Here is a 12,312-nt window from a genome sequence, read left to right as displayed (position 1 = left end):
GATGCTAGGATGGACGCACTGTCACTGAATTAATAACTGTTTCTTTTCAGGGGACAATGTTTCTAATCAAATTCCGGACTACAGGGGTTTTTATTCAGCCTCATCTGTCTACATTCACTTCTCCTTTTGCCAATGCCAAAAATCTTGGTTCTCAATTGTACTAAAATAACTTATTTACAGAGACAGGGAGGCCTGGGGTGCTGCAGTCCATGGGGTCGCAGAGTCAGACACGACTGAGCGACTGAACTGAACTGATTTACTCGCTTTAGCCCACACTACACACCATAAGTCTCAGAATAATATCGCCAACACTAGTAGACTTCAAGGGAAATTCCAATATGATTATGTGATAATTGATCTTACTGAATTACTGTATATTTCCTTTGATGTGATAATGGTATTGCAGTTGCATAGAAAACATTTCTTTATTTTTTAAAAATGTAAGTCAAAGTGTGATGATGTATGCAATTCACTTTTAAATTATTTGTGAAAAGGGTGTGGGGGGTTGAGGGGAGATTGAAAGGGAGGGAGGATGAGAGGGGGAAAGACATGGAGATTAGAGAATGTAAATATGGCAAATGTTAGCACTTGGTGAATCTAAATGAAAGGTACACAGACAGGGCTCAGAGATACGGTAAGTTCAGTTCCAGACCACCACAATAATGCAATATTGCAATAAAGTGAATCACACAAATTTTTTTTCTTTCCCAGTGCATATAAAAGTTATGTTTACACTATACTATAGTCTATTAAATGTACAACAGCATTATGTCTAAAAAAAAAGAGTACAACCTTAATTTTAAAAATATTTTATTACTAAAAAGTGCTAACCATCACCTGAGCCTTCAGCAAGTCATAATCTTTTTGCAATAGTAACATCAAAGATCACTGATCACAAATCATCATAACAAGTATAATAATGAAAAAGCCTGAAATATTGTGCCAATTACCAAAATATGACACAGAGACCCAAAGTAAGCAAAAGCTGTTAGAAAAACATTGCTGACAGATTTGCTTGATGGGCAATAAAACAAAACATAATAAAACAAGGTATGCCTTAGAAGAGTTCATTGCATTATTTCTTTACTTTTTCTATATTCAAAATTTTTCCAAAAATAAATGGAGAGAAAAAAATTTCTATATTAGTAAAATGAATAATTAAAGGTTATAGAAAAGTCTAAATTCACCAGAAATTTAAACGTGGATCTTCCCACAATTCCTTAACAGCAGCATATGGTGTCAAAGAGTACAAGCTGAAGAAGCTGGAACTTCAGGGCAGTTAAGTCAGGGACTTAACTCATTTTAATTACATAAAACAATACACATGCAATTTAGAAAAATTAGAAAAAGCAGAGAAGCAAAAAGAAAAAGAAGAAAATAATATGCAATTTTACCTCCCAGAGATGTCAATGCTTTATTAGAAACTCTTTCAGAATTATGTCTATTTATATACAGCCATATAATAAATATATACTGTTTTTGCAGAATGTGATCACACTGGATAGAATGTTTTAAACCTTTTTTTTCACTCAGTGATATCTAGGAATATCTTTTCATACTGAGAAGTAGACTTTTGTACCTATATTTTCAGTGGCTGCATAGTACTCTATTCTATAGATGTATAAAACTTCACTCAATTAATAAATATTTAAATGGTTTTCAGTTTTTCACTATTATTATTCTGGTATAGAAAAATGTATGTTCCATATTCCTTGTTGTCAAAACCAAAAGTCCCATTGTTTAAAGTAAACACAAAATAAAAACTACAGGCCTTGGATTCTTTAATTCAACTCTGGCTAATAAAAATCATAACTGAATCTAGACTCTGAAAAGTTCTAATTAATGGAACTTAAGGTTTGTAAGAGATCGATGACTTGAGTGCTGGAAGATGTCAAAGCGCTGAACTATGAAGGCTGAGTTAAGAGACTAAAACCTGTCTCCTAGTACTCATTCTCTTCTTACAAGAAATTGAATTTGTACTTAGGCACATAGCTAAAGATTCTATTTCCCAGTATCACTTATAGGTAGGTATAATCAATTAACTGAGTTTTAATTGATGATGAATGTCAGTAAATGTAATGGTGCTACTTCCAGACAATGCTGTTAAAAAGAATGAGTTTTACACTTCTCTGAATTTCTGCTGTCTAGAATGCGGTTATGATGGCAGGAACTGAAGCAGCCATTTTGGACTAGGGGATGGACATGTTAAAGACAGTAAACAAGAAGAAAGATCCTTATTCCCTAATGATTATGAAACTACCATACTATCCCTGGACCATACACCTTGAATTTTTATGTGAGGGAGAAATCAACTATCTTATTCAAGCTCCTATTTTTTTCTGGATCGCTACACTTCAGCAGTCAATCCTGTTATCACAATTAATATAGAACTCTGTATTATCAGTTAGATAAAGATAAAGCCTGAAAATGTCTGCAAGACCTTTGATTTGGAAATACTAAGAATATAAAGCCTAATCCATGTTGGGGTGAAGACCCTGTGGGTCAGAATTATACTCATTTCACATTTTGCAGTGTAGAAATGTCTTGAGTAGCTTGTAAGGAAACTCTTCAGTTATCCAATTTCAGGGTTGAATATTACCACCTATGAAAGATAACCTTTGATCCAAAAACTATGCATGTGTGCTAGTTACTTATTAGTCAGAAAAATTGTGGACTCTGGTATTCTCCTTGAAGGTTTCATGGAAATAATAGGTCCATACAATAGATTTAACAGATTCATCTCTTAAAAACAAAATAAGTATGGAGCTTTCCTTAATTTAATGAAGCACTTTGTAGCTATATCTTTGCACAAATTCTTAATCATTTTTACATGATAACTTCCTAGAAATAAAATCAACAGATCAAGCAAATTCATATTTTTAAAACACTGCCAAATTACTCTCCAGAAATGTAGGAATTTACATGGCTATATTGTATATAAGTTAAATTAGGGCAATAAGTGTTGATGACATGGAGCTTCTGAGCTCCTAACAATTTCTCTTTCAGGTGCCCTATGATCTTAACATAAATACACTTTGACTTTTTGGATTACTGATCCACACTTGCCTGCTTTGCACATGTAGAAGGTGCCCGTCAGGTTGGTTTCAATCACAGCATTCCATCCCTTTGCACTGATTTTTTCTGCAGGAGAGAAGAACTGGCCTCCTCCGTTGTTTACTAAGAAATTGATCTTACCATAAATACCTAAGGTGGATTTGACCAAATTATTCACCTAAAGAAAAACAATAAAAGGGAACTAGTTACAGACAAAGACAAATACTGTATGACAGCATTTATATGTAGAATCTAAAAAGTACAACAAACTAGTGAATAGAACAAAAAAAAAAGAAGCAGATTCATAGAGACAGAGCATAAGCTACTGGTTACCAGTGTCAAGAGGGAAGCAGGGATCAACAACGTAGGGGGAGGAGATTAAGAGCTATACCCTATTAGGTATAAAATAAGTTAAATGAATATATTATACAATATGGGGAATACAGCAAATATTTTATGGTAACTATAAATGGAGTATCAGCTTTAAAAATTATGAATCATGATATTATACACCTGCAACTTATGTAATATTGTACATCAATTATACTCCAGCAAACAAATAAAATTTTAAGAGTGAACTGATTAATAACTAACTTGCTACCTGGACTTTATCAAATCTGCTTTAGGAGAGTAGCAGAGCTTACAGTATCTCACAGTGAATAGTAACTCTGAGAACCACAATAAATGAAGATGTAGTCACAATGAATAAACTTGAAAATCCTGTGTCACCAGTTTCAATACCCATAGATCATAATGCTAAATTTAGAATTTTGATGACAAGATTTATCCAAGGATTAGTATCACTCATCCAATAATCTGTAACAATCTGTAAACAACCAACTCAGAATATTGGAGAGTGATGAAATAGACATTACAAAATGAGTTAAAGGGCAGAAGGCATGAAATGTAACCTCCAGACTAAACTCTTCTTGCTTGGCTTCCCTCCATGTCTTCCCTTCCTCTCTTTCTCCTGAGGCCACTTGCTCAATAGATCATTAGCTCAAGAATCACCTTCACAGGCTCTGCTTCTAGTGAACCTCATCTAAGACAGCTACCACGGCAAAACCTAAAGCACAGTCAGAGTTGGGGACAGCTACTCTAAATTAAAACAAATGAATAAATGATGAGATAGATTTGCCTTCCTCAAAAAACGAAAACTAGACTTACTATATGATCCAGTAATCCAACTTCTGGGCATATACCTCTAAAAAACTAAAATTTAAAAAGATACATTCATCCCAATGTTCATAGCAGCACTATTCACAATAGCCAAGACACTGAAACAATCTAAATGTCCATCAACAGATAAATGGATAAAGATGTGTTATATGTGTATATACAAAATTATATACATATATATACACAGATATACATACACATACAATGGAATATTACTTAGCCATTAGAAACAATGGAATAATGCCATTTTCAGCAACATGGATGGACCTTGAAAACACCATACTATGTGAAATAAGAAAGACAAACACTATATGACATCACTTATATATGGAATCTAAAATATGACACAAATCAACATGTCTACAAGACAAAAACAGACTGACAGATATACAGAACAGATTTGTAGTTGCCAAGGAGGAGGGAAGAATTGGGAGTGTGGGATTAGCAGATGTAAGTTATTATACAGGATGGATAAACAACAAGGTCCTACTATATAGCACACGAAACTATATTCAATATCCTGTGATGAACCATAATGGAAAAGAACATGAAAAAGAATATACACACACACATATACATATATTTATATAAAACTGAGTCACTTTGCTATACAGCAAAAATTAAACATGACATTGTAAATCAACTATATTTCAATTAAAAAAAAAAAGAGAGATTAGCTTTACCTCCTCTTCATTACGGATGTTACATTTTATGGGAGTAACTTGAGCCTGGATGGTAGGAGGCAGATTGGCATTCAGTTCATCTGCAGCAGATTTTAACCTATCAAACTTACGGGACGCAATGACCACATTACATCCTGAGGAGACAACAGTCAGAGAACAGGTAAATATTGATATATTTTCATTAGTTGTCTACATTCCAAAAGCAAAAATGTTTAGAAAATACGAATAGGAATAGAAATATGAATGAGAACTTCTACTATGGTAATAGGAACTGAATTGATCCTAATTCAAACAAAGCAACTAGAACAACTAAAACATTGAAAAAATATATGCAACAAGGATTTCCAGGCATTGGATATCAGGGAGCACAGGGCAGTGATAGTGAACACAGGAAACAAACAATGTGAGCCCTATTATTATTTCAGATTGCTGCCTAGAGAGAGTCTTCAGACTGAAGCATAGGCAGGAAGAATCCATTCAGAGCCCAGCAGGCTCCTGGGTAGAAGAGATGAAGTCGGGAGTCTGGGGAGGCTAAGACAGCTAGATTACAGAGGAACAGAGAGAGGAGGGAGATACACAGGGTCAGAACTCCAGAGATCTCGAGAGTTCCCTCAGATCTTCAACTGAGCACTGATCGGTACATTGGAGAAAAGATACAATCTGAGGAGAAAAGAGAACCAATCAAAATAAATAGAAGGAACAAACTCTGACACTCGTCCAGCACTAGGCAAAAGTTAGTGTTCCAACCAGGAAAAAAACTCTCACAAGGTATTGAGCAAAGTAACTGGAGGGTATGGCCTCAAGTGTGAAGCATAATTAATCCGGGACTAAAGACTGTTTAGGACAGTACTTAACAGAAAGAAAGCCTCTTTAAAGTATCAAACTGCTACCAAGTTAAGTACATCACAGAACAAAGTTCAGCAATGTTTGCAAGACTACAAAAATAACCATACAATGATAGTAACAAAGTTACCTAGGACCCAAGCACCCAAGATTAAGCATCTTATTACTCCCCGTGTTCTGCAACACACACACAGGCATATTGCTCTGAAGAAACAGCCTACTTAAGAAAAATAAGGACAGAGCCTGCAGAATACTAAACTTTTGGTCAACAGATTGAAGGAAGCCAAAGAAAAACGGCAGGAACAGATTGCCAAGAGAGGGAGGCTGTCCTCTCCGGGAGCTTCCACTTCTGAGTCCAGTCAAAAAGAGATGTTCTAAGAGTAACAAGACATCAGAAAAAATAAAAAACCAGCCTCCAACAAAGTAAAATTCAAATGTCCGGCATCCACCGAAAAACCACAAGGTACGCAAAGAAGCAAGGAAATACAACCCAGAATGAGGAGAGAAGTGAATTAATAAAAAGAGACCCAGGAATAACACCAACAGCATAATTAAATAAACCAGGGATACAGTGGAAAATATTAAAAGCAGCCAAAGAAAAAGAACACAAGACACACGAAAGACAGAAAACTTCTTTTCAGAAACAACGCAAGCCAAGACAAGTACTTGAAGGCACTAGGGGTGGGGAGAGGAGATGGGCGTTTTGGAACCTATAACTCTTACCCAGTGAAAATAGATTTAAACTCCAGTTTCAGGGAAGAATGAATGGTGCTGTTATCCACTAAAATGATGTCTGAATTGTTTGATGTTATCAGTGGGGTTTGAAAAATGTACTGCTTGCCATTGTGTTTTCTCCTCCCATAAATATATTAATGTTCCCACTTCTGTTAAACTATATATATATCTATTAAATAATTAATAATATAAATATTTTAAAAAATAATGGCAAAATAAAGATTCGTTCACACATATAATATTCAGACGAATTCATGAAAACAGAACTTCACTACAAAAAGATTAAAGGAAGTTCTTTAAGCAGAAAGACAATGATACGAGATGAAAATCTAAATCTATAGAAAAGAAGAAAGAGAACCAGAAATGGTCACTATGTGAGTAAATAAATATGAAGACTTATTTCTATTCAAATCCTGCAAAAGGTGGTGACTGTTGAAAGTAAAAATGATATCAATGTATTGTAGGCTTTATCACATATGTAGAAACAAAATGTATGAGGACAGCATTTAATTGTTACATGAATGTCTCCTGAATTGAGAGGCGCGCTCTTTACCTGTAGCGCTACATGGGAAGCCCGCTGTATCCCTTACACTAAGAGAGCATTTAAGCCTGCACTGGATGATAATTCACAGTCTCCTCCCACTCACTTTTGTCTCCTGGAGGACTGGGACCCTGTCATTGTTATAACCGGTACACTACAAACAGCCCACACATTCAATATTAACATATGGAACAAATGACATTTAGAAACGTTAAAAAGTAAAACGGCTCTGCATTTTGGCCAAAACTAGTTGTATATGAGGAGGTAGTTTCTCCATATTAAAATAAGGCACTTAAAAAAAAACTATCTTGACATTTTGGTATCTTTCATCTGACCATCCATATCAAATGTTCCCATTCAAACATTACCCAGCACCATGTTTTATGGTTAAAAGAATTGGTCCTTAGGTCTAGTGGCACTTTGACTCTTTTATGCCATAATACTGTATCAGGAGGATTTTATGCAAAAGTGGGATAGTCTATGTGTGATCAAAACTAAATAAAGGACAAGCAACCTGAAAAAAAAAAAAAAAAAACTATCTTTCAAGCTTAGGTTATAATTTAGTGAATTCCATATGCAGACAACTTTTGGAAATTCTGGTAGGTAATCTGAGAGCTTTACAAAACAAGTATTAAATTCACCATGAATTCCTTGTAAGACAAGACTAAAACAGAATTCAATTTATCAAAATTAATGCGTAATTTTCAACAAAGCATATATTATATTGTTAGGAGTACTGTTATTCCTTTCTGCTTCTGCTTCCAAAAGGAAACTTCTCCCCTCCTTAGGAGGGGAAAGAATTGAAACACACATTTTCAGCCCAGGTCTAACCAAGTTTCCCTGAGTTAGGAGGAAGAACTAATCCGATTAGTAAAATGGAAAGGAGAAACGAGTTCCCCTGGATCAGCCATGGCCTCTGCCCTGTGCCCTTCTTTCTTCAATCTTTCTGCCTTCAAGACAAGCATTATCTGTTTTAGTTTCCAGAGTAGAGCACAGGCTGAACAAGGTAAGGAAATTGGATATCTATAACTCTTCCTAAATCCACATTAAGAAGTTAAGCCACATTAAAAAAAAAAAAAATTTCTCAAGAATTCTAGGTGAGTAATGCCTGCTTTGTCCAAGGTCTCAAACTAGGATTATTCACAGGAATTATCTAATTAGAAGATTATCAAATTATCACTAATTACTATCTGAATGCTGAACGCCTCTGGAAAGTTATTTAATATTAGTAGAGCTATCCTGGGACACAACTTTAAAAGGCTATTTATTTTAACTGGTATATAAACTTGAACCAGGGTATAAAGGTATTACAAGGCAGAATGTTGCAATGGTGGGTAAAACTAGAAACTTACAATTCCATTAAAGGAACGGTTAAATAAATTATTACATATGCATACAACAACAATATTACAGTCTTGGTTTTATAAACAAAAAAATACATACACGTGTGTATATTTGTGCATGTGGGTGACTTATAGAAGGGGGTTTAGGAGATGGGCAGAATGGGAAAGCTCATTTTAGTTTTCTTTTATATACTTCAATACTGCCTGAATTTATTGCAATAAATAAATAAATAAATGTTCTTATTTTAGAAAATCCATTTAGAAATTTAGAAAATTATCAGATAATATCCTTCTCCTCACCCTTAGGCTAAATGATTTGGATGGACATTTTTGTTTATATGAGTTGCAAGACAAACTCAGACCGATAAACTTGCTTAGAACAAGGTACTGAAATAACTAGCAAATAATGAGTTATTTCCACATCTGAGGCAATTGTAGCCAAATATATTGATTTTTGCCTGGGTTGATACTGATTCCTTTCAACCTTCAACTCAGAGTGCCCCATTTCAGCACCTTCTAGGTCCCAGGTGTTGGTAAGAACCTAGTCACCAGAGCAACAAAAAGTGCTGTCCTGCCTCACAATTTCCACTTGCAATTCCTACTTTCATTTTATGCACTGTCACAGAAAGTGGAAGTACAAGCTGCTCAGTCGTGTCCAACTCTTTGCAACCCCATGGACTGTATAGTCCATGGAATTCTCCAGGCGAATACTGGACTGGGTAGTCTTTCCCTTCTCCAGGGGATCTTCCCAACTCAGGGATCAAACCCAGGTCTCTCGCATTGCAGGCGGATTCTTTACCAGCTGAGCCACTGTCATAGAAAGGGAGTGACTAACTTGAGGACAGAGACAAGGATTTGGCTTGAATTCAATGCGAATGGTCTTAGGTTCAATATCCCTTGATGGAATCAGGGCTCCCTTTGTCTAACAGCATCTGTCAAATAGATGAAAGAGAGTTCCAATTCTGTTCACTATATCCTACTCTTGTGAGCTAGGGCTTTCACCATTCTCATCGAAAAGGAACAGTCAAAATCATTTGGATGTGAAAGACAACACAATAATCACCACTTGCCTCAAAATCCAACTTGTATCTCACGCCAAAAAATAGGAGCCTTCTCAATGAAAAGAGAATTGGCTATTGTTTAATTTGCCTGATTTGGGTTTCTGTAACAATTTTCAGAAATAGCCATTAATTCTGGTAGAAAAAAATTAAGCTGAGCAACTCAGAGTAAAAGGTATTTGCATAGTCTTTCATTGTAGGGAATGTATTTCTGATACACCACTACTGTTTTTTACAAGTACATTGGAAGGCTGAGCCAGGATCTGATCAATCCGCTGTGAAGCCTGGTATCTGACCTTCACAGAAAATGACAACCGAGTCTACTTTTCTTATGGATTTTCCTGAACAGGGATACAGTTTGGTGCTGGGAGTAACGTAGAGAGTAACGGCCATGAAGTTGCACCAAGGTCAGATTCAGTTCAGCTTAGTCGCTCAGTCGTGTCCAACTCTTAGTGACCCCATGGACCACAGCACGCCAGGCCTCCCTGTCCATCACCAACTCCTGGAGCTTACTCAAACTCATGTCCATTGAGTTGGTGATGCCATCCAACCATCTCATCCTCTGTTGTCCCCTTTACTTGCTGCTGTCAATCTTTCCCAGCATCAGGGCCTTTTCAAATGAGTCAGCTCTTCACATCAGGTGGCCCAAGTATTGGAGTTTCAGCTTCAATATCAGTCCTTCCAATGAACACTCAGGACTGATCTCCTTTAGGATGGACTGGTTGGATTTCCTTGCAGTCCAGGGGACTCTTAAGAGTCTTCTCCAACACCACAGTTCAAAAGCATCAATTCTTCAGCGCTCAGCTTTCTTTATAGTCCAACTCTCACATCCATACATAACTACTGGAAAAACCATAGCCCTGACTAGACGGACTTTTAAGAAATGCTAATTTCCCTTTTTTATCTTATTAAGATGCATTTTTTCATTTTTTTAAGCTCATACTATGTGCCGAGAATTAGAAACATATGGGAAGCAAAGACAATTTACATGTTCATTAAAAAAAATCTGAAAAATGAATACAATTTAACCACTCATCATTCAAATCATTTCCAGAAAAAGCAGTTGCTGATAAACAATGTTGTAAACTTCTTTCCAGTCTTTCCTGCATATAGATTTTTCATTAACAATTAAATTGGAATGCTATATTTTGTTTAGAATCCTACTGTTTAAATTACATGGTATGCATTTGACAATATAAAGTCTAGCAGCATATTTCATTGTTACTGATTTACTCATTTCCCTTATCACATCTCACTACTGAACATTATACTCTTTTACACATATCTGTGCCTGTTCCTGATTATTTCCAAAGAATAAATTCCTGACAGAGGAATTACTAGGTCACACAGCACAAACACTGTTAACATGTTTGGATTTTTTCCCTTAAGCTAACCTCTAGAAAGCTTGCGATATTTTACATTCTTCCCTGTCCTCTCTGTCATCAACATTTTCATTCTCCCTAATGTTTTAAAATTTTGTTAGAAAAACAATGGACCTTTTTATTGCTATATTTTGCATTTCATTGCCAAAAAATTGACTGTTTCTTCATGCACTTACTGCCTTTGTTTAGTTCTTTATTTAAAATGTGTGGCCCATTATCATAAGCCTATTTTTCTATCAGTGTGTTAGATCTTTCCCTTATTTATAAGATCTCTTTATACAGTAAATTTGTTGCATATTGCAAATGTTTTTCTTCATGTACCTTCAAATTTTATTCATATATATTTTTTAATTCAACGAGGATTTACATTTTCATATTTATTTATCTTCTATTTTGTGGTTTCTTTCCTCCTTATGTACTCACAAAGTCCTCCCTTCACCCAAGTCAAGTTAAGCTCCGCACATAGTATGAACTTTAAAAAAGTATGCTTTAAAAAAATGAAAAAATACATCTTAATAAGAAAAAAAGGGGGGAATTAGCATTTCTTAATCTGACCCTGGTGAAAAACTTCATGGCCATTACTACCTACTTAACTCCCAAGTCAAGGTAAATATTAAAAGAGATTCAAGACTATATGATGGGAGCCTCTCCACATGTTAAAAACTTTTCCAGTAGTCTTTCCATATTTCCTAATCATTCATCAGGCAATAAACAGAATGAAAAAACAGAGGTTTTTTTGGCCACAGTTGCATGGCTTGCGGGATATTAGTTCCCTGATCACGTTTTGAACCTGGGTCCACTACAGTGAAAGCGCTGAGTCCTAACCACTGGACCGCCAGGAAATTCCCTAGAATTAATGCAAAATACATAACCAGTTCCATATGAATAATTTAACTGACCATAACGATTCCATAATTCCATATTAATAATGACAATGGTTTCATAATTAATTCCATAGCAAGCTTCCACGCATTTCCTTAACCTCCACCTCGGGCAAGTACCTTTGGCTCGAAATTTGCCCTTTAGTTTACAAATAGTGGTTCATCATCCAACGCCTGTCCACGACTTTTTAGAAAGAACTCTCTCCCCACTCTCGCTCGCGATTCTAATTTCACCCACAGCTACACTTCCTTGGCTTTGCAACTCCACGCTCTCCTAAGCCCGCGTACCACCCGCTGGCTCCCGAACCGGGAAACCCCCGCCCCTCCCCGGTTAAACAAGCCTCTGAGGACCCCTCCTTCTGGATTCCCTAGCCCAGGGACCTGCTCACGCACCCAGATGTAGGAGCTCGTTCACGATGGCCTTCCCGATGCCCGTGCCCCCGCCGGTGACGATGGCCACCTGGTGCTGCAGCAAGCCTGCTGCTAAGCAACTCTTGCCCTTAACCCAAGAATTCATGGCCGTAACGCGTCTGAGCGATGAAGAACAGGGCGAGCTAAGTCACCGAGGTCACGCCCACGTGACCTCCCGGGCCCCGCCCCGACCACGCTCGTT

The 12,312-nt window shown here is 36.5% G+C and overlaps 1 protein-coding gene across 2 annotated transcripts in view; it reads right to left on the bottom strand.

The window, feature by feature from the left end:
- PECR (peroxisomal trans-2-enoyl-CoA reductase) overlaps positions 1-12,258 on the bottom strand; it is a 35,372-nt gene extending 23,114 nt beyond the window's left edge. Inside the window, exons 1-3 of one of the 2 annotated variants that reach the window (XM_043910116.1) lie at positions 12,093-12,258; positions 4,917-5,050; positions 3,067-3,232 (exon numbers count right to left, since the gene is read on the bottom strand). In XM_043910116.1, coding sequence (XP_043766051.1) covers positions 3,067-3,232; positions 4,917-5,050; positions 12,093-12,216 — 424 coding nt within the window. In that variant the 5' untranslated portion in view covers positions 12,217-12,258. The remainder of the gene's footprint in view (positions 1-3,066; positions 3,233-4,916; positions 5,051-12,092) is intronic. The other variant, XM_043910115.1, reaches the window with a different exon arrangement.
- Positions 12,259-12,312: the final 54 nt, after the last annotated feature.

This window comes from Cervus elaphus, chromosome 8 (assembly GCF_910594005.1).
Source record: "Cervus elaphus chromosome 8, mCerEla1.1, whole genome shotgun sequence".
In the NCBI taxonomy this organism is placed as follows: Eukaryota; Metazoa; Chordata; class Mammalia; order Artiodactyla; family Cervidae; genus Cervus; species Cervus elaphus.
Note: the sequence above shows the minus strand (reverse complement) of the source record. Positions and strands in the feature narration are given on the sequence as shown.